Source organism: Camelus bactrianus, chromosome 28 (genome assembly GCF_048773025.1).
Source record: "Camelus bactrianus isolate YW-2024 breed Bactrian camel chromosome 28, ASM4877302v1, whole genome shotgun sequence".
NCBI lineage: Eukaryota > Metazoa > Chordata > Mammalia > Artiodactyla > Camelidae > Camelus > Camelus bactrianus.
The window spans coordinates 19,224,238-19,247,044 of NC_133566.1; the positions used below are offsets into that span (position 1 = coordinate 19,224,238).

At 41.8% G+C, this 22,807-nt stretch overlaps 2 protein-coding genes across 16 annotated transcripts in view; one reads left to right on the top strand and one right to left on the bottom strand.

The window, feature by feature from the left end:
• On the bottom strand, positions 1-14,067 carry MRPL35 (mitochondrial ribosomal protein L35). 3 transcript variants are annotated; one of them, XM_074354442.1, is made up of 5 exons: positions 13,780-14,067; positions 10,615-10,698; positions 5,437-5,641; positions 4,666-4,810; positions 1-1,798 (listed from the first exon to the last, which is right to left on the bottom strand). In XM_074354442.1, exons 2-5 carry the CDS (start codon positions 10,655-10,657, stop codon positions 1,610-1,612), a joined length of 582 nt encoding a protein of 193 aa, XP_074210543.1. In that variant the 5' UTR covers positions 10,658-10,698; positions 13,780-14,067; the 3' UTR covers positions 1-1,609. The 3 variants fall into 3 exon arrangements, with proteins under 3 accessions (XP_074210543.1, XP_045375483.2, XP_074210542.1); XM_045519527.2 differs by lacking the exon at positions 13,780-14,067 and having other exon boundaries at positions 10,615-10,758; XM_074354441.1 differs by lacking the exon at positions 13,780-14,067 and having other exon boundaries at positions 5,452-5,641.
• Positions 14,067-22,807, top strand: part of IMMT (inner membrane mitochondrial protein) — a 25,359-nt gene continuing 16,618 nt past the window's right edge. For all 13 annotated transcript variants that reach the window (XM_010958942.3, XM_074354424.1, XM_074354427.1 and 10 more), the window contains exons 1-4: positions 14,067-14,239; positions 18,357-18,430; positions 19,130-19,319; positions 22,013-22,124. In XM_010958942.3, coding sequence (XP_010957244.2) covers positions 14,195-14,239; positions 18,357-18,430; positions 19,130-19,319; positions 22,013-22,124 — 421 coding nt within the window. In that variant the 5' untranslated portion in view covers positions 14,067-14,194. The remainder of the gene's footprint in view (positions 14,240-18,356; positions 18,431-19,129; positions 19,320-22,012; positions 22,125-22,807) is intronic.

The following is a 22,807-nucleotide window of genomic DNA, read 5'->3' on the forward strand; positions in this document are numbered from 1 at the left end:
TCAAGATTCTCATCTCAAATCAAATGTCCTTTCTTTATTAACTGGAAACAGACATACATGTGGCTTTGTAGTTTTCGAACATGCCATTGTCACCCTTTTAACGAACGCACACTGGTTTCTAGGAATCCCTCCACTAATCCGAGCCTGCCACAGAAGTTCAATTTGGGTAGCTTTTCCCTTAATCTGTTAATAATAGAGGAACTTCATCATATCACTATCAACTATTATATTAAAGGATCTGAAGCAGTAATTGAGGCATGGTTCTATATAATAATGATTTTTCAACCAAGCGAAATGCTCTATTGTTTGAAAATGCTTTCCAGGTGATTCTGATAGGAGAGCTTAGAACCAGGCCCTCATAATCACTTTGAAAATCTAAACTTTCCTCAGTGCCTGACCCTCTTCAAGTGAATAATGCTTCACTCTTGCCTCATTTCTAAAATGACTGAGGTTACTTTTTACCCTTAGTTTGTACAATGTGTCTTTGGAAAATTTTGGAAAAGTTTATCCTCACAGTTGAAAATACGGAATCACAAGTGGACAAACCAACTTTTAAAAAATACAGTACCTTTTAAATCCTGGGTAAAAAGCTTTTGTCTTCACCTGTATAGCCTTTTATTTCATGAATGGACATCCCGAAAGACTATTTCATTTTCTCCTCTTGAAAAAAAATCCTTTCCCAATAACCTGAGTGAGAACCATTGTGAACACAATAAACCCAGTCCCCTGGGTGCGTGCTGCCACCCCGGGCTCCCCTCGGAGTGAAACTGCTCACAGAACTAGTTTTTGCTGCACGAGGACCAGCTAATATGACCAAGTGGGCCAGGTTGGGCTCCTGACCTAAGAACAGCCAGTCCCTATGCTGGTCAGCGCCCCTGATGAGACCTGGTGTGAAGAGACAAGCTGGCCCGGTTGGGTCCTGACAGTCAGAGCCTGGAGTCAGGAGCTGAGGGTCCTGATGCAGAGAAGAACCTGCGTGGTGCACGCTACGAGGGAGCGGGTACTGAGAGTAAACAGAAGCTGTGAATTAGAGAGCGTGGTGAGGAGAGAGCGAGTGGAGCCCGCGATGCAACAAGAACTGAGCCGCATGCAAGGCAGACTCCACGCCTAGAGGCCCACCACGTCCTGCCGCTGGACCCCTGGAGGTGCCTCGGGTCCAGGATCACCATGTGGCTGCTGCTCGTCCTGAGGCCCGGGGGTCCGCTCTGGGAGGGAGGAGGGGTGGTGAGGTGGTTCCTGAGTCCCCAGGCACGTGTCCTTTAAACGTCACACTGCGTGAGCTAACTTGTTACTTTACAGTCTTTTTATGTCTGTCCTCGCTTGAGATTCCTTGCAGCTAAATAAGCCTAATGGGAACAACTGGTTAAGCCGTTACCATGTAATTAATAATGAACAATAATCATTCATTTAAAATTTCTATTTCTCTGAACAAACCTGGGAATGTTTACTCCATTGAGTTTTAGAACGCAGATAAATTTAATGTTGGTACTGTATGTTACCATATCAGCAGGTACAATTTACAGCACATTTCATACTCTCTCACTTTTGCAAAGACATCATATACACAAAGATGCAGATTCATCCACCAGGAAATCATAAAACTTCTGATCTACGCTTCCAGGTTCGTCCGATCGTGGTACTTCCGATACGGGTCGTCAGCGTACCAGTTCCGCCTCTTCCAGAAAGACGTCGTCATTTTATCCAGGAGCTTACTCTGAGTTTTGTTGCAGAAGACAAATTCCCTTAAGCGTCTTTTTCTTGCAACCGTCTTTTTCCATAATTTTTTCTTATAACCAGCCTGTTAGATAATATTACAAAGACAATTAAAACATTTTATTATGTAGGAAACAACAGATATCTCCACTACTCATGGCTTATAGGCCTTGTGGGAAAAAAGACTGAACTTTCACAGGGGCTGGTATGTTTTTCAGAAAAAATGTGATTCTCAATAGAGGGTAGACAGAGAAAAAGCATGTGTAGTTTGAAAAAAATTAATAATTTAATATTTTTAAAAAGATTAAATTAAAACCAAGGAAATAAAGCTAAATAGATCAGTGTGGCTGGTGAAGTACAGGGAATGATAAGCAATTCTAACAGCCAACTGGCTGTGTGTTACCTTGTTATCCCTTCAACCATCTTCAACAATAACGTGCTAAGATTCTCATTTTACAGATTAAAGAGAAACAATTGCTGATTAGAGAAGTTTAGTAGCAGACTGAGGTCAGAGAACTAGTAAGAGTCCTTAACAGCTGCGCTGCTGTCCTCCTACCTGGAGGAGGATGTGGGGAGTACTGCAGTCGGTAGCATGTACGTTCACTTACGGGAACCCAAGTATTACAAGGGCTGAGAAGAAAGGCACTCACACACGTCGCTCCGTTTATTCTTTTCACACACGGGGGACCAATTTCTATAGTAAGTACTTTTCTAGGGAATAATGACTACAGCAGAACTACCACTAGGAGTGGGGAAGGAATGGTTACCCCGTATGTTTAATCCACAAAGGCCATATACACCTTCTATGCATCATTAATTCTGAAGAATTAATTTCTGAAGAAACAGGTTATGACACCGAATATAAAAACTATAATCAAAGCCTGTTTAAACTAGAAGAGACCGGGAGCGGGAGGGTATAGCTCAGAGTTAAGAGCACACACTTAGTAGTGGGTTCAATCCCCAGTACCTTCATTAGAAATAAATAAATAAATAAATAGATAAATACATAAAAATAAGATTTATTTAAAAAAAATTAAAAATAAACTAGAAAAGACCTTGGGCACCACCCAGGTTAATGCTTGGCTAAAACCACCCCTGATTTATAAGGGAGCTGAGATAAAATCCAAGCCATTGGTCAGAGCACTTGGATCCTTTCAAGCCAAGGGCTCTTGGGGGCATCGCACTAACTGAACAAAACCACAGCTCTTCCCTGAGAAGGTGCCCGGGATTTCCAGCACGCCTTAGTGTCAGCACTGTGACCAGCAAGCCCCTCTATAGAACAGTGACGCTTAGAAATAAAGAAGGGTTATTTAAGAGTTCTGGTTTTAAAATGGCAGAGATTAGATGGCCAATGCTTACAATTTTAAATTGAAAGATTCAAGCCCAAATCCTCATATTTGTGTAGTAATTTTCTAGTCTGTAAGCCAAATGGGGGCCCTGTAGATCTCCGACATATAGACAGCTGCTCTGCTCTGCTGACCTGCCCATTATGGGTTACATGACGTGGAATGTAACCACTGTGAAAATGCTTGAAAGTTTTTAGACAATCCTAGGTCCAGAAATGGAAGGGGGGAATATAAACAAAACAAATTAGGGACACTGACATGAAACTGTGCTGCAGAAAATACTTTCAGTTTTTATGCATTAGTATAAATTAACCCACCCATATTTTTTATTTTCTTCTTAAAATCAGATTTTGGTGGAACAGGCCATTCTGCATACAGAGTACTTTTTAAGGCCTTGAGTGGGAACTAGGTATTACAACTGGAGAATTTGATCAGGTCATTTATAACAGCATGAGGGTTTCAGGGCCCAATAAAAAGGATGTGAAAAGGAAGGCAAGGAAAACCACTCGTTTCATTTTATCTACAGCCAGATGAGGTCCAGGAAACTATTTGTAGAACAAAGGGGAGGAGATGTTTCCAATAGTCCAAAATTCACAACCATCAGCTACTTGTGGATTACAAGAGCTTCTATTTAGTGCAGGAAACTAACCACCACAGTACTGTTCCAACAGAGAAATGAGCTGAGAGTTCTAATCAAACTATTTCTCTACAAATTTAGGATTGTTTATAAGAAAGAAGATAATCCTTTCAACCTTTTAAATAGTCAGTCCTATCAATTATTTTATTTTCACAGGGAAACAAATTTTAATCTTTAAGGAATTATTGGTTAAATTCCAAGTAGTATAAGGGAATTAGGATTTGAATAGTTACGAAAACTCAAAGGTCGTTTTGTGAAACTCCGGTTTTCAGCCGCTTCCTAATTATGACCTGCTCTGTCTCTAAGAATAAAAAGGACATGAATGAAGAAGCCCACATTCACATTCACGACATGCTGTGGGAGAAGACGGAGTGGGAATAATCCATCAGAGTCCCCCTGTAGGGGCTGTGGTCCCTGGTCAGACTAAGTATTAGAGTTCTGTCTGATACGGTCCCCAATCAAATACGCCAACAGGGGAAAAAAAAGTGTATGAGGGGTTAATGTTCTGTCATAGACATTAAACCACCTGGAGAACCCAATCCAAGGTAGGCTGGAAGCTCTTCAGTTCCCAGATCTGAGCCAGATGACTAAATCCACTCCGCTGTTTTAACACTCTCGGCTTAAACAGAGCCTCCCCACAGGATCACTGCACGGGGGTCTCTAAGTGATCCAGGTAATCATTAGATAAGGCGGACATGTAAGAGACCTGAGAGGAACCTGCCCTAAAGCGAAGACTTCCATCACTGAATATTTTGTTATATGAATGCTTAAACATGTTTTCTTCACATGGATTTGTTTACATGAAGAGATGCCTGCCGAGCTGGGACTTAAGCACTGCAGTGTAAAAGCTACTGTAAGTCGGGGGTTAGGGGGCGCGGGGAGGTAAGTCAGGAACAGGCTAACTGAATTCTGCGTCAGTTCAGTCTGCATACACTCCTTGTCCAAGCAAGTAACCACGTGATGACTCACCTTCCTCCTTAGCCACAGGCCAGAATGAAGTCGAAGAAACCTATAGATGACAGCTTTCACAGTCTTTCTCTTGCCTTTTCGTGAACTGAAGTATGTGACAGTTCTGACTGGTAGCTTCAGGACACCTGGGAGCAAGGGGGCCACTCTAAAATATATTAAGAAAAACATAACTCAGCAGTAAGACTGATTAAAGGATAAAATCCACTTCTATACTTTGAAAGAAGCAGCTCCACCGGAATAGAGCTGACTTTCAATACACACTATTATTTCAGGTGACACTACGTGTAGGTAAGAATAGCAGCTTGCGAGCCCTCCATCACCTACCCCCTCCATCCCCACAGGATGTATCCTGTGATACTTTAACCACCTGATTTCTCATCCATCTGCCCAATGGATTATAAACTCCTTGAGGACTTCAGCTTGTTTTTATCTTTGCTTCCTTCATACCAAGTATGGTGCTGGGTACCCAGGAGTAATTAAACATCTGCTGGCTGAACGAGCGCCACTCGCCACCCAGCCTTGTAAGCTGAGCATCTTGTTCACCGCCCCCCCCCCCCCACTTTGGCCAACAGATTCCATCCCAGAAACAACAGCTAGAACATTAGAAGGGTGTTCGGTTTGGTTGTCCCTGCTGCCGGCACAAATATTCTCCCATTCCATCAGGCAAAGGTCTACAGAATAAACTGGAGGCAAGCAAAAGGTATCATGGACTTCTAAGATGTTGCTGGAGGCATGAAGGTTTTAGAATTTTTGTCCAAGCATCATGCTTACTGAAATATACCCCACCTATTGAAGACTGTTGCTGTAGGCCCACATGTCAGGTTCCTGACAGATGTGATAAGCCTGGGAGCAGAGGAAACAACCGGTGTCTGAGTGGGACTGAAACGTCGGGTGGACAGGGCAGAACTAAGACAGGCATTCTTGGCGCAGTTTCGATAGGCTGAAGAGGCCAAAATATTCAGGGGTCGGAAGATTCCTAGAGAGAGAGAGAGAAGCATATATGCTCAATGTGACGCTCCAAGTATGCATCCGGGTACTTAAAATGAAGTAATGTATCAAAGCAACCAAGTGTTATATGTAATTAATGTGTCCTGAGCATCAGACCCACACGTGGAACTTTTTCTCAACCTTACTGAGGTGTAGCTTACATGCCACAAAATTATCCATTTGTGTACAATCCAATGCTTTTTAGTAACTTTAGAGAGTTGTGCAGCCATCACCACAACCCAGCCCGTGTCCTAGTTCTGCGTTCAGCAGTAGTGGGAAAAAAGACACGTAATGTTAACCCCCACCTCCAGATCTGAGACTGACGAGACAAACTCCTGCACGAAGGGCAGCAGCGTGGCAGAGACACGAAAGCCTGACAGCTCCCCTGAGAGGCAGTAGAGCAAAAAGAGGAGACAGAAGAGGTACTTGAGCTCTCCTCTAGAAAATGAAGAGGCCATGAGAGGAGGAGGTACAGATTCCAGGTAGGATGAACAACACATGTGAAGGCAAGGAAGTTGGAACAGATCCAGGTCGGGAGTGGGGACTGGACCTGCCCAGAGGCTGAGCACCGCTTGCCTGACTATCAGAGAAGCCTGGGGAGTAGTGGGAGACAAGGCGGGCGGATCAGAAGGCAGATCACGGAGGGCCTGGATGTGTGGACAGAACGCAGTTCTCTTTGTCAGTCCTGCACAGCACCGCCAGACCAGAGGCCACGCTGCAAAGCAGGATCACTCAGGGCTCCGACTCTACCTGTAGATTCTGACTGAGCCTAGTGTGGGACTCAAGAATGTGCACATTGGCCAAGCTCCACAGGATGATGGACGTGTCCTAAAACTGGACTGTGGTGGTGGCTGCACAACTCACTACATCAAGTTGTACACATAAAACAAGTAATTTCATGGTATGTAAATTATACCTCAATAGTTAGTTAAAAGAAAATCTCCACTATAAACAACAAGGTCCTGCTGTGCAGCACAGGGAACTACACTCAGTACCTTGTAATAGTCCAAAATGAAACAGAATATGAAAAAGAACACATATATGTATAACGGAGTCACTATGCCATACACCAGAAACTAACACGGCATTGCAAATCAACTAAACTTCAATTATTAAAAAAAAAAAAGATACTAAGCAAGGGCTTAGAACCACTGTCTTACTGTCCACTGCACTGATTTCACATAACAAATAAGGGGCAGTGTGGCACAGAAGTGAAGTCCCAATGTTTGAGTCAGATTGTTTGGATTCAAATCCAACTCTAGTACTTACTAGCTGTGTGACCATGGGCCAGTTACTTAACCTCTCTGTGCCCCAGTTTCCTCAAATTTAAATGATAATCAGGAGCATGTAATGAGAATTAAATAAAATAAACCATGTAGAGTGCTGATAACAGTGCTTGGCATGGAGAAAACACTTAACGAATGTTAATGGCAGATAAAAAAGAGCTGAGGAATGCTTAGCAAAGATGGTATAATGTTAAGAGGTGGCAGAAGGAAGACAGAACACTTAAAACCCTTATTCTGCTTTTCTGTTCTCCAGCAAAGATAACAATTTTCAAACTGAAAAATGTAGCATAAACGTTAATGAATTAGCTGAAATCCAAGATTCAGGAGACTGGTGAGGCAGCCCTTACACTGGGCCTCTGGAAGTCAAATTCTCTACTCAGTGCAGGCCTTCAAGGCTCCAGGTATAAATAATTTATGTCTCAAAGAACTGAAAACTATTTGCAGACATGATTACAAACTAGGAGGTAATCTTTCAAAGATTAAAGTGAATCAAAGAGGAGGATTGTAGGCAAGAAAATCCAATTTTCACAGGTCATCAGAGCTAGATATGTCTCAATTAAAAAAAAAAAGCCTCTCAGAAATTCTTGGAACTTACTCCTCAGGGAAGCGAGCAGATAGAGTCTAGAAATAAATGGGTAAACTACAAGCTTATCTGTAGAAAAAAGGTTAGAATGGATTAAAAAAAAAAAAAAAAGAAGTGCACAGAGAAAAAAAAAATATTTTGTCAACTGGGAATAAATTGTTCCTTAAAAAGAACTTCATTTTATTTTCTGATGTAGTCACCAGCCTGAGAAATCAGGGGAGTATCTAGACACGGTGTATCCTGACTTTAGGAAAGCATGCGAGGTTTCTTATATTCTAAATAAATACAGCAATGTGGGCAGGATAATAGCACTGTTAGGTAAATTCCAAGCTGACTGAAAACTATCCTCAAATGAGTTGATTGCTGTTCTGCTGGTGAAAGCGTCTTCCTGGCTCCCTAATTGACTCTTATGAACATATCTTCATAAGGCATGTTTAGCAAATCTGCATGAAAAAACAAGCTGGGAACCACGACTTATTAATGTGTTTATGAAGACAGACTATCTGGACGCAGAGTGATCTCAGTAAGAGGAAAAACACATCAAAATTAACAAGATGAAACGGGATAAACACACTGAGGTTAGAAAAACATGGCTCCTGGAAGAATAGGAAGGGTGAGCCTGGTTTAAGAGCAGTTCCTGAGAAAGTGACTTGGGAGGGGCTTTTATCCACCATACCCTCTCGTGGACCAGCATTGTGATTTAGTTTGTAAAAACCGAACACAGTCCACCTCAGACTGTGTTAACAAAAGGGCAGCTCACAAATCAAGGGCAGTAATTAACTGCTCCTTCAGTCTTCTGCCCTGTTTGAGTATTTTAATACAGACTGGCTTTCTCTTTACTCTTGAATGGAGAAGACTGATGTTTTCACAAAGAAGGTGATACAAAACCAGTTTCGAAGGAATAAGAGAAGGTGGAGGGAACAGGAGGCAGAAAATGGAATATGTAGTATGTTTGGGAAATTATGTATTATGTTTGGAGAATTACAAATAGTCCCCTGTGGCAGGAATCCAAGGAATATGCGGAGGGGTAGATGAGTGTGACAGTGTCTAAAGTAGTGGTCTTCAAGCTTTTTTTTTTTTTTTTTGCAAGCTTTTTTGATCCCATACCCTCTAAAAGAATATGAAAAATTATATACATTTTCACAAAATTTTAAGTAATATCTAAAATTATAAACAGTTTACATTCTTAAAAAGGATATAATGTCTAGTGTATTTCAAATACTGACATTTAAAAATAAGATATCACATCACTCTCTTAAATGTTTTCAATGGAATCTGAATATCATAGTGTATTAATACCCACCTACCTTATCTATTTTTAAAAAACAAGGACAATAAATTTAAGTTGATGAAAATAAGAACTTCTTTTCATCAAAAGATACTTTAAACTAAAAAAGCAAGCCAGAGTGGGAGCTATTTGGAAACATTTAAATAAGAAAAGACACATACCCAGAATATATAAAGAATTACCATAACTTAGTAAGACGAAGAATCCAATAGAAAAATGGACAAAATATTTAAGTATTTCATCAAAGAAATTCAGATGGCTAATTCACACATATAAAGCTATTCCGGCTCATTACTAATCAGGGAAATGCTATTTAAACCACAACGATGCCACCAAGATCAGACTGAAAAAAATCTATAGGTCTTAACAATACCAACTCCACATGAAAATGTGGAGCATACAGTGCTGGGTGGCTTTAAATAAACACATCACTTTGGCGGTTTTCAGGCAATGCAGAATATATACATACTCTGATTCAGCAAGTCTACAGCCAGTTTTATATGTATACACACACACCTTAGAGAAACTCTTGCACACATGTACCAGGACACACCACCAATCAGCTTTGCATCTAACCACCCCAAATGGAAACACCCAAACACCCATCAACAATAAAACGAAGAATAGAAAAATGAGGTAATCACATAAGGGACTATTCTATACCAGTGAGAAAGCATTACAGCTACATGTAAAATGAATGAATTTCACAATGTAAAAACACAAGAGTACATACTGTGTGATTCCGTTCATGTAAAGTACAAGCAGACAAAACTAAACAGTATATTACTTATGACGCATATATGGATCTTAAAACTATTTCAGAACAAAAGACAAGGTGGTAATAAAAATAAAGATAGAGTTTATGTTCGGCAGAAATAGCTAATTTTGATTGGGGAGGCATATAGAAGTGGAAAAGACACTTCAGGTAGCGTTGTACGTTCTGGCCTGGGTGTTAAGTTCTACCCATGTTTGCTTAAATTATTCAAGTTATGCGTGTACGCTATATAAATTTTTATATGTTGTATTTCGCAATTTAAAAATATCCCAAATAACAAGCTTTTCTGTAACTTTACACTTTTTTCTTCTTTATTTCTATTCTTATTCCACAGAATTTTATCTTTATTTCGTGTGAAAGTAATTTACTGATAATCTTATCCTATTTGAATGATCTTTAACTTTTTGCAGAAGTCCTTAGAGTGAAGGCAACCCTTCACTCCGATCATCTCTAGGTCAGGATGCACCGGGATCTGAGTGAACCAAACAGCCACATTCCCTGCACGTTGCTTGAATCTCATACGGACACGCTCACGATATGCCAGGTTACTACGCAAGGCGCTGTACGTGCACGAGCTCATCTAGTCCTCAGGAGGATGGTATTATCCCTATTTTAGAGCTGCAGAATCTGCAGTTCAAAGATACTAAATAACTTCAAGGTCAAGGGTCGTGAGTGGCGGGTTCTAGCCTCCAAATCAGAAAGTCAACTGCGACTTTCCTGTCTTCCTCGCGCCAGCCCCGCTACCCTAGTCCCTCTGGTTTGTTTTCTAGGGAAGGCGGAACGGTTACGAGCCGGTAAGGAAGTGGAACCTGCGGGAGACCCAGGTCCGCAAGGGTCCAAGAGTCTCGAGGATCTCTGTTGCCGGTGGCCGAATACAGGCCGCCCCGGAGAAAATTCGGCACCCTCTGGCCTCAAAGAATGACACCCCCTTCCCCATTTTGTTTTTTCCCTGTTAACCTCCACGCTAAAGGCCCACTGCTTCCTGCGCAGGACCCCTTTCTGTGACTCGAGCGCGTCGCTTTCCACTGACCTGATGCTGCTCTCACGGCACCAGCAAAAGCGGAGGCTGCCATCTTGCCGCCCCGCCTTACGGCAGCCGCCTGGAGTCTAAAAGCTGCAGGGCGAGAGGGAAATAAAGAAAAGTAATCTGGGCGGGGCTAAGGAAAGGGCGGGGAAAATGAATAAAGGAACAACCAAGGCTACCTGTATTGAATGTCTTCTGCATGCCAGGCTGTAAAACAAGTGCCTATAGGATAGTGCCTGGAATATAGTGGGATCTCAATAAATTTTTACTGAGCATTTGATTGAAAGATGTATTTATTTAAGTACACAACATAATTGAAAAACAATTTCTTTTTGTTCATTTTATTAAATTTATTTGAGGGAATAAAACGTATCCTTCCAAAGCTGGTAGATGTTAGGCTAAATGAATAGGAGATAGCAATGTTATCAGAAAAAAATTTAACTGGATGCCAAGTATAATCAAATGAATGTAAATATCCCAAGGATCTCTCTCTCACAGAAACACAAACACACACACACACAATTTTTTCTAATCAATATCACTGCCATTTGGTAGAATAGCATCTCAACTCTTTCTGAACAATCTACACTCCTCATTTTATTCCTGAGAATGAGAGATCATACTTAAAAAAAAAAGTTCAAATAGACAAAAACCAACAAAACCTCTCCTATCCTTGTTGCCTAAGATATTTTACACATATAAAATATATGACAATATTTACTGGTTGAAATGGGTAAGGGTCAAACACTGGGTCTCAAAGACTTCACATTTAATAAGGAGACAAGTACAGACCATAAATACAAGACACATAAATGACTCATGGGGTAGTTCAAAGTTAAGGAGAGAAGGCTTCTGGTTGGGGTGATCAGGGACAAGGAGGTAAAATATAACATGAGTCTCAAAGAATAGGGAGGATTTTAACAAGGGCAAGGTCATTCTTGGCAGTAAGAACACCACAAGCTGAGAAGAGGGAACCAAGACAGAAAGACACAGGATTTATTTAGAGCAGTCATTCTCAAACTTTTTGGTCTTAGAATCTCTATGCTTAAAAATTGAGGACCCCAAAGCACTTTTAATTATATGGATTATATCTATTAGTATTTATTATATTGGAAAGTAAAAGTAAAACAGAGGAAAAATAAAAAATACTTATTGTATTAGTTTCTGATTGCTGTTATTACTAACACAAATTTGGTGGCTTAAAACAACACAAATTTACTGTCTCACATTTCTGTAGGTCAGAAGTCTAAAATGGGTTTCACGGGGCTAAAATCAAGGTATCCAAGGCTGTGCTCCTTCTGGAGGCTCTTGGAAAGATTTGTTTCATTGCCCTTTCTAGCTTCTAGAGTCTCGTGGCCTCCTTCTTTATCTTCAAAGCCAGTGAGCTACATCATTCTGACTTCCGTTTCCATTGTCACATCTTCTTTTCTGACTCTGAACCTCTGGCTTCCTTCTTTTACTCATAAGGACCTTTGTTATTACATTTGGCCCACACAGATAATGGAGGATAGTCTCCCCATCTCAAAATTCTTAGTTTAATCACACCTGCAAAGTTCTTTTTGTCATGTTAGCATATTGAGAGGTTCCAGGATTTGGGACAATGTAGGCATATTGGGGGATGATGATTCTGCCTACTGCACTTATTAATTCATTTTTAAACAATTATAAACCTATTACATGTTAGAACAAGTATTTTTATGAAAAATAACTATTCAGTAAAAGTGAGAAGAGTGGCATTGTTTAGCCTTTCTGCAAATCTCTTTAAGGTCTGATTTAATAGAAAGGTGGATTCCGAAATTCACATATGCATTCAATTTGTTGTGGTATCACCTGTCGTGTTGTCTCTGGAAAAACTCTACTGTACAATTATGAACAGTGAGTGAAAACACTCACTGTTTGAAGGTAGTTTTGATTTTATAGACTGCCTGAAAGGGTCTCAGGCTCACCAGGGGTCCCAGGTCACACTTTTGAGAACCACTAAGTTGGTTATACTTCAGTTTCTCTGGGTTTTAGGGTAGAGAAGTGGGTGACGATCTTGAATTGCTATTGTTGCTATCTTGATCTCCCACCACAGTGGCCACTTGGAGCTTAGAAACACACATACATGCTGGAAAAATACTCAGACATTTCTTAATGCTCCTTCATTGGCAGGAGTCACTGCACGTTTTTGAACAAGAGAAGTGATTTCTGAGTTACTGTAGAAGAGTTTATTTTAAAACAAAAAAAATTCTTAAATTTCATGTAGAAGATGAGGATTAAGGACTTAGTTAAATGAGAGATTAGGAAACTACAGGAATTAATTTTGGATTTTGAAATCTTGCAGCAGAAGTTCCTAATGATGTTCAGGCCCAAGATGTGGTTGTGCCATACACAGCTGGAGCAGATTGAAATTGCTCATTGGCATTGAGAAGTTTATGGCCAAGGTATCGGAAAAGTCATCACATTGGTATCACCTAGCATGACAGGGGTGGGCAGAAATGGGATGGGGGGACTGCAGTTCAATTGTTAAAATTACTAAAACAGATGGGAGACTGCTCTGGAGGCTGGTATTGGCGATATGAAATACAGAGTGCAATATAATTACAAAAGTACCCTGAAAAAGCATTGAACATATACAAACGTAAGTAATTATTTTATTTTAGATAATTTTCAAGCCCATTTCTTTACAAATGGGATTAGTAGCGTTGTTTACCCCTAGGGAGAACACCACACTACAATAAACTACCTAGTTAAGGCTTGAAAGTACTTTGCAAACGCAATAAATAAACACGCTATTTATTTTCTATGATACTGCGATAAAATCACTTTTAGTATTAATAGCATTGAATACGGTGTTCAATAATTAACATTTGATACCTTGATCATAGACTCAGTGGAATACTTTGAACAGTGTTTCTGCACTGACCTTATCTTCCAATCTATTCCACAAATTGCGGCCAAAATCATCTCTAAAGTAAAAATTTGGTGAGGAAAGTGGTTTGGTTTAATCTGGAAGGAATAGAAACTGTGGAACTCGAAGAATCAGGGTTCCTATCCTTGCTCTGCCATTTATTACAAGGGCGACACATTCTGCACAAAGGTTCTTTCACCAAGTGTCCCACAAGCAGGATAACTCCCTTCAGGGCTGTCAAAGGAAACGAACGCGCAAACCGAGAAAACACCACTGTTTACATAATTTTGGGCAAACCCATTCCTTTCTGTATCCAGCTGACAAAAATGCTTTCTTGCTTGAATTCTCCGAAGAGTCATAACTGCCGATTTCCGCGCGCACCAATGCCGGAGTTCCAGACACCTTCCCAGTCTTGGCTTTCACCTAGTAACTCCGGCTTCGGGCAACGGACCAGAACCACAGGAGCGACCCGGAAGGAGAAACCGCCCTTTCCGCCAGGGGCGGGCCCTTTCTCTCCCACCGGCCGGGACAGGCGCTGGAGGGGGCTGCGCGTGCGCAGTGGCGTTGGCTGCCCTTCCGGTACGCCCGGCGAGGAAAGGCGGCACGGACGCAAGCACGCACGCACGCACGGTTTTCCCTCCTCGCGCCGCCTCCCGAGCAACCACTTACACCCGCAGCGCCGTCCGCCACGCAGAGATGCTGCGGGCCTGTCAGTTATCCGGCGTGACCTCCACCGCCCAGGTGAGGACAGGGGCGCCGGGAGAGAGCGCGTGGTGAAACTGCCTCCGGGCCACCCATAGAAAGCTGGGGAGGCTTTGACTCCGCTTAGGCCCGGAGACAGAGGCGTGTCTCAGGGCCGCCCTTATCGCGAGAGGCCCGGGCGGCCCGTGGGGCAGTTAATTCGCGAGTCCGCCCGACAAGGATGACTTGAGGGTTATTGCTGAAGCGGAATGGGGCGTGGGGAAGAGAAGGTGGCGGGGAGGCGGGCGTAGGACGGGAGGCACGGCTTCGGGGACGTACCATCCAATCAGCCCCGCGCTGCCCCAGTCTGGGACCAATCGTGGCTGCTGGCGCCCGGGTCGCCGGTTGGGCGCGTGATAGGTTTCGTGCAGCCGGTGGTTGAAGGTCGACGGGGGGGAAACTACAGTTCCCAGCAGGATATGCATAGCCTTGGCTTGTTGCATCTTAGTAAGGCGGTGCCGGGACAGCTCGAGTCCGCGTTTTAGGGGGTCAAGGTTGTAATTATCCAGGAGAGACTGCCTTTCTTTTTGTAGCTGAGAACACCTCTTGAGCTATTCTTACTCTGAACAAAAATGAAAAATTGTAGTTTGTGGAGCTGAAACTCTTAATACTCAAGGAAGGTTAGGCGTTATGACCTTGTGCTAATTTCTGAGATTAGCCTGGGGAGCTTATGTCTCCAGGTGCTGGGACAACCTTGGCAGACATTCAGGGAGCTTAGACATCCAGTTACTTTTATTTTTGCATAATTATCAAAGTAATTTTCGGAAAATAAAAATAAACTTGTTCCCATTGCTCAGAATTTAAAGAAAATTTGTATTTTGGCAAAATGTGTTATGGCAAAATAAGTACTTGGACTCAAACAATTGAGCAAAATCCCTAGACCTAGTGAGTTACAAATCACAAAAGTCAAACTTTTTTTTTTCCCCAAGTTTGCTTATCTCCTTTTTTCGTTTTCAAGAGAAGCAGCTTCTTAAGAAAGTGGAGTGTGCGTTAGTTTTCTGTTGCTGCATAACAAATGCCACGGATGTTGCAACTTGAGAGAAAACCCAATTATTATCTTACCATTTCTGGACATGAATGGTTGGGCTTCTCTGCTTGCTGTCACACAGGCTGCAGTCAAGGTGCTGTCCCTGCTGTAGTTCTCATTTGGATCTCAGGGCCCTCTTCTAAACTCATGAGGTTTGTTGGCATAATTCAGTCCCTCTCAGCTGTCAGACTGAAGTCCTTTTTTCTTGCTAATTCGCATAGCCTCTCCTGGGGGCTGCCTGAAATTCCTTGCCACAGGGTCCACAGAAGCAATTTATAACATGGATGTTTACTTTTTGCAGGCTACCAGGAGCTTGTCTCTCAGACTTCTAAATCTCTCTTCCCTGTTTCTGATCTCCAGACCCAGATTAAAAGGGCTTATATAATTAGGCCAGGCCCACCTGGATAAACTCCCTTTTGATTAATTCAAGCCAACTGATTACTAACCTGAATTACATCTGCAAAACCCCTGTTGCCGTGCAACCCGCATCTTGGGCTTAACAGCAGAAGGCAGAGATCATGCGGACCGTCTTAGAATCTGGCAGAAGGTGGTGCCCAGGTAGGGCCGGGAGGAGGGAGGAAGCAGAGCTGCCTTTCAGGGCAGAACTGTTGAAATGCGTCTTTGGAGTCCTCCTTTCAGGGCACATTCTTCCTTATTCTGCCCTCAGGTTTCATCGTGGTTATCACTGATTTGTCCCCACAGACTGCTCTAAAGTCCAAAATTACTTTTTCCTTCCTTGCCTTTATCAAAATATTTTCCATTTAGTGGGATCCCAGTTAGGAAATTAGAAGAAAACTGGTTAAAACTTCATATCAAAGTGGGGAAGATATAGCCCAAGTGGTAGAGTGCATGCTTAGCATGCACAAGGTCTTGGGTTCAATCCCCAGTACCTCCAAACAGAAATAAATAAATAAACCTAATTACCTCCCCCTCATTAAAAAACAAACAAAACTTCATACTAAAATATGAACCCTTTTCTAGCCTGCAACCAAGATTTCTTCTCTTCCTGAAATTGCTGTCTCATAAAATTCATTGATTATTCCTATTGTCTCCTCAGTCATTCTGTAGTATTTGATGTTGTTGCCCTGTGAGACTATTTTTGCTCTTTTGGCTTTTCTCATGTAGTATCTTGGGTTCCTTCTTATCTTTCCTTTTCCTCTGTTGAGTCTGCTGCTCCTTGTACTTCTAGGAGCTCTAGTACCCCAAGGTGTGCTCTTCCAGTCTCTCACTCCCCCCCCCTTTTTTTTTAATTAAGACCTCGTTTTTTTTTTTTTTAAGAGCAGTTTTAGGTTCACAGCAAAATGGAGAGGATTTCCCATATACCCTGTGCCCCTACGCATGCACAGATCCCCCAGAATTCACATTCTCCATTTGTTACGATTTGTTACATTTGTTACAATTGATGAACTTACAGAGACATATCATCACCCCAAATCCATAGTTTACATTAGTTTACTTTTGATGTTGTATCTTCTATGGGCTGTGTCAAATCTATGACGACATGTATCCATCATTATGGTACCGTACAGAGTATTTTCACTGTCCAGAATCCTCTGTGCTCCACCTATTCATCACACGCCTCCCCTCAGCCCCTGGCAGTCCTCAATCTTTTTACTCTTTCCATAGTTTTGTTTTTTTCAGAATGTCAGGTAGATGGAATCATACAGCATACAGTCTTTTCAGATTGGCTTCTTTCACTTAGTAATACATTTAAGGTTCCTTCGGGTCTTTTCATGGATTGATAGTTTTTCTTTTTAGTGCTGAATAATAGTCCAATGTCTGGATGTACCAGAGTTCATTTATCCATTCACCAACCAAAGGCCATCTTGGTTGCTTCCAGTGTTTGACAGTTAAGAATAAAGATGCAGTAAATGTTTCTGTGCAGATTTTTATGTGGACATAAGTTTTCAACTCCTTTGGGTAAATACCAAGGAGCACATACGCTGAATCATATGGTGAGAGGATGTTTAGTGTTATAAGAAACTGCCCATCTCTCTTCCAAAGTGGCTGTACCGTTTTGCATTCCCAACAGTGGTGAATGAGTTCTCATTGCTTCCCATCCTCACCAGCGTTTGGTGTTGTCAGTGTTGGGGATGTTGGCCATTCTCATAGGCATGAGGCGATATCTTGTTGATGTCCCATCTCTTTAAATACTATCTTACTTGGGTTTACATCAGTTCTCAGAACTTTAATCCCTAAGCAAATGACTGTCTAACCTGCTCTTTTGAACTTTGTACTCAAATTTCTAAATTTGTGACATGTTTCAATGAAAGAATAAATGTGTTCTGTGAATTCCTAATTTCTGTAAGTGGTTGTAACCTCCCTTAAACCTCCATAGGTTTTAGAACCTCTCCAGAGAAACAGAACCAATAGGGTGTGTGTATACATAGAAAGAGTTGTTACAAGAAATTGGCTCATGCGTTTGTGGCGGCTGTCAGGTCCGTATCTGCAGGGGAGGCTGGCGGACTTGATATGCACAGACCCAGGAGAGTCTGTGGTGCAGTTTGTGTCTGACAGCTGGCAGACTGGAGACCCAGGAGAGCTGACAGTGCAGTTCTGGTCTGAAGGCAGTCTGCTGGAGAATTCCCCCCTTGCTTGGGAAGGCTGGTTTTTTTGTTCTATTCAGGCCTTAATTCATTGGATGAGGCCCACCCACATTGTGGAAGGCAATCTGCTTAATTCGTAGTTCAGTGATTTAAATGTTGATCTCCTCCTCAGACATCCTCCAGGTTGACATATAAAATTGTTGGCCGTCACTGTTGGCATCTAGCTTATTCTGAATGTCTGGACATAATCATCCTTAAGAAATGAATTATTCTTTCTTTCCCAGGGTTGCTCTTCAGAGCTCTGGTTCTTCCTCAGTTTACTTCCCAGACCTCATACCATGTGTCTTCTCTTAGTCCCAGGCCTGCGTTGCCAGGCAGCCTTTTCTGAGCCTTTCAGCCTAAGCCAGCCCTCTCCCAGACTACAGATTTGGGAGTTGTATATCTTCATATACATTGTACTAAAAGTATTACTTCCGAGTTCCCAACCCTCAGAGCCTCCCAGATTCCTTTAACTGCTAGTTGTGATGTTTTCTTCTTCCTTTAGAGCTGTCTCTGTGGGAAGTTTGTCTTCCGTCCGCTGCGACCATGCCGTAGATACTCCACTCCAGGCGGTTCTCGGTATGTCTCCCTGTAAACAGGCTTTTTTTTAAACTTGTGCTAAGGGGTGTGTGTGTGTTTTCTTTGAATGTGGGAATATCTGCTTAAAATCTTTTTTTTTTTTTAAGGGAATACAATGGCGCTTTGCTGTAGTATCTTTGAAGCATTGTTTATCTGCAGGTGAAAGCTTGGTGTAGTGCCCCTTCTGGTCCTTTGGTAATTGGCATCCAAAGTAGACCTTCCCCCCAACCCTTGTGGTGTCTTCCATTCTATGCCAAATAGATTCATATCCAGAACTCAGCACACTGGAACTTACAAGTACTTGTTAGTTCTAGTTGACATTTGTTTTACTGTAGTTACGGAAATGTTTAATTAAGGGAGAGGAGCTTTGAAAACTAGTGATACTTATTTTTCGGGTTCAGAGGAAACTTCATGATTGAACATGCTAAATTTTAAGTGTTAAAAGGCGGATTGCTTCATTCGTCCTATTCTAGATACTACTGTATTAAAAAATTATAAATAATTTTTTTTTTATTGTGGATGTGTTAGAAATGAATCAGAAAGGTGGTGTGCAGCTGCAGTGGTAAACGGGGATGCTGTGCTCTGAATAGTGGTAAAGAAATAGAGGTGAGAGTTCTTTGAGACTCTTACACCTAGAGTCTAGGGAAGTAGGTTTAGGAGAGCCAAAACCCAAAAATGTTTCCTGTTACTTTCACTTAGGTTGTCTCCTGGCAAAATTGCTGGAGCTGGCATTTTGTTTGTTGGTGGAGGTGTTGGTGGCACTATCCTGTACGCCAAATGGGATTCCCATTTCCGGAAAAACGTAGAGAAAACCATACCTTACTCAGACAAACTCTTTGAGATGGTTCTTGGTTCCCCACCTTATACTGTTCCATCGCCAAAGAAGCCGGTAAGAGTTTGCCGTAAAATCTCAGTTTATCCTGTGGAATACTTTGAAAAGCAGGTTGTTTTCATCTTGAAAATATTTTGCATGTAGAATTCAGTAGAACTTGCTAGGTATGTGTTTGTTGTTTTCCTTTAGATTGAACTAGTATTATGTAGAGCTGGGTTTTTATCCCTTTGGAGTCCCATACGTGCTCTCATTTAGTCGCATCACATAGAAAAAACGACGTGACACCCAGGGCTAAGTGGAGGGGGCAGCACAGGCAGAGGCAGCCCAGCTGCCCTGTGGACGGAGGGGCTCCGTGTCCGCCCGCACCATTGCAGCTCTCGGACCCTGACTTAGAACACTGAAGACGCGGATGTAGATTGGTCATGACGCAGAACCCACATGTTATGGTTAGTAATGGCTCCTTTTAGCCCACAAAGCAGAGTCACAGAATTTTCACTTATGTACTGATTCACTGACAGGAGTTTCTCCCAGTATTCCTGGAACTTTGGGCACAGCCTTCAGTTTCGCCCCCCCACCCCAAAAAGGCTTACAGTTGTTTTTTTTCACATCTTACACATTTCTTCTTACAAGTTGGCGCTTGAGAAAGATGTATGAAAGAAAGCATGGGGTTTTGCTGACTTGGTATTTCTTTATGCTGTGAGGCTGGACATGGCTGATCAGTTCTTTATTAGAAACTGGGCAGACTTCTGTTCTCCAGTGTCCTCCATGATCTCGGGACCAGTCCTATGGCAGAGTTACTATCTGGGAAAGCATGTGTCCTCTGACTTCTCCCACCCCCACCCCCAAATGATTCAAAAAATGTCCTTAGTTAGTCTTCTACATCATTTATTCTCCCAAGTGAACTTTAAAATGTCTTGCTGGCTGAGGGAGATAGCATTGCAGCTTCAGTAGTCAAGGAGCAGAATCCTTTGGCTTCATTCTAAAATCCTGAGTCTATTTTAAGCTCCATGACCTGGGAGAAGTAGCTGGAAGCAACTCCAGGAGCACGGAGTCAGGCTGAACTGTTCAGAGCAGTGTTCTTTCCTCCCCTGACACGACTTCAGGTGTCATTCTCGATAGCCTTGGCTTCTTCTCACTCCGCTGTCACTGTCCTGCTGAACATTTGCACCTGCTCAGCTTTGCAGGTCCATGCTACACCACCTCAAAACGTGCAGTCTTCCTGCTTAGCCTTTTCTATAGTAAGATTATACCATGCTGGCAGTGAGCTGGGTTAGAATTGTTGGATTCATCTTCAGAGTTCCCCAGATTTTGTTAGCTATCCTATCTTGTTTAATCTGTAATATTTTTTAAAAATTATAATAAATAAACCTAAAACCCCCACTCCCCCCAGAAAGCTTTAAATTACCTATTTTTGTTTGTTTAATGTATATAACATCATGTATATGTATATATACATGAGCATAAGCTTATAGGTGGGAGGGTAGATTTCAGAGTATTAGCAGTGGCTCCCTGAGAGTGCTACAGGGAGGAGGCAGATTAAAACCCAGGGGAGGGGGAGGGCACAGCTCAAGTGGTAGAGCACGTGCTTAGCATGCACGAGGTCCTGGGTTCAAGCCCCAGTACCTCCTCTATAAATAAACAAACCTAATTACCTCCCCCATTAAAAAAATAAACAAACAATAGACAAAACCAGTGGTATATCTTGATATTGTTTTGCTTGTTATAGTGAGCATGCACTTCATGAGTTAAAAAATAATAAAATTTTAATAAAAAGAAAATGGGCATATTTCTAGTTTCTGATAATGACAAAATTCAGAACCATTTCTGTTAAGTTTGAATAGTCCTGTTAGGAATATCTGAGTCCCAATGCCAAGTACTGGCAAAAGGGGGGACAACATAGGTAGAATGAAGATATTTCTGTTACTCAGTAACTTTCTCTGGCACATCACTGGGCAGTCCTGTTAATGACAGTGCCTGAAACTTAAGGCAGGTGGTAATTGAGAAAGAGAAAAGCAGGCATCACTCACAATTGGATCATATAGCTTAGTGTGCAGGTGTGTGAATCTTGGAGATTAAAGAAATAAAAAATGAATTTTCATTTTTACTTAGCCTTTTAAGAAACATTTGTTTCAGGAGGTGGGTATATATCTCAGTGGTAGAGTGCCTGCTTAGCATGTGCAAGGTCCTGGGTTCAATCCCCAGTACCTCTGTTAAGAAAAAGAAAGAAAGAGAGAGAGAAACAGAGAAAGGAAGGAAGGAGGAAGGAAGGAAGAAAGAAAGGAAAGAAAGAAAGAAACAAACAAACCTAATTACCTACCCCCCAAAAGAAAAATAAATTTAAAAAAAGAGAGAAAAAAAATTTTATTTCTAACTGAATGTACAAAGAAAGCACCATAATTTGATTTAGAAAGCAAATGGAAATAACCTTCTCAGTGTTGAATATGTAAAAGGAATGGTGTAAAAATGGTGTTTAAAGGGAAGATCCTGTATCATGAACTTCATGAGTTGCCCTAAGAGAACTCTTATGTCTATTGATACATGGACTAGTCACTTGGAATGAAATTTTTGGACTGCATTTTTCTAGCATGATTGCTTCTCTTATTATGGTCAATAAAATACATTGTGTATTGTTGAACTTTATGTTAAAAGTCTGAAAGAACCTGACTTTTAAAATAGTGCAAGTTACTGTGTGCTACCTCTTTTCAAAAACAGTGCTGTATCTGAAATGTCAAATGTTTTTCATTTCCAAGATTCAGTCAGGTCCACTAAAAATCTCTAGTGTGTCAGAGGTAATGAAAGAATCTAAACAGCCTGCCTCACAACTCCAGAAACAGAAGGGAGACACTGCAGCTTCAGCAGCAGGTAAGCGTATTTAGAATCATTCTTTCCAAATTATAGAGTAGATGAATTGTTTTGTATTTGTACCCGTGATCAAGATGGGGGGCCCGTCCCCATGAAGGACTCTTCTCTCGCGCTGAGCAGGAAGTGCTCCCACCTGCCACCGTGGCTCTCACCTTCGGGGTGAGTGGGGTGGGGAGCTGGGCTTTACTGTGGGCAGCTGCTGAGTGAGGGTAACAGCGAGAACTGTCTTGCCTGCGGCAGTGTAATGTTTCTGGGGTTTTTTTTGCCTTTTCTTTGACTCCTAGCATTTCCCTTCTTTAGATTTTAAGATTTATTCTGTTTCCCCACCTTTTTTCTACCTGTTCACCTGTTCCTTCTCCTCTCTTCTTCCTTAGTGATGAATGTGTCTGGATCTGCAGATGTTTTTGCCTTTACGATCGACCAGTAATCCCACACTAATTTACAGCACTCACCTAATCCTAACCTGTTCAGCATATATGTGAATTTATAAAGCTTCTCCTTAGTCACTTTCACTCTTGATTAAATCACTTGACTTTCATTCAGCAAGTATTCACTGAGTATCTACTACATGCCAAGTGCTGGGTGTCATCTAGGCACTGGGGCTATAGCAATGAACAAAATAGTAAACACAAACACACAAATGCTGTGACTATTCCTTAGTGGGATGAGGGGAGGGAAATCGT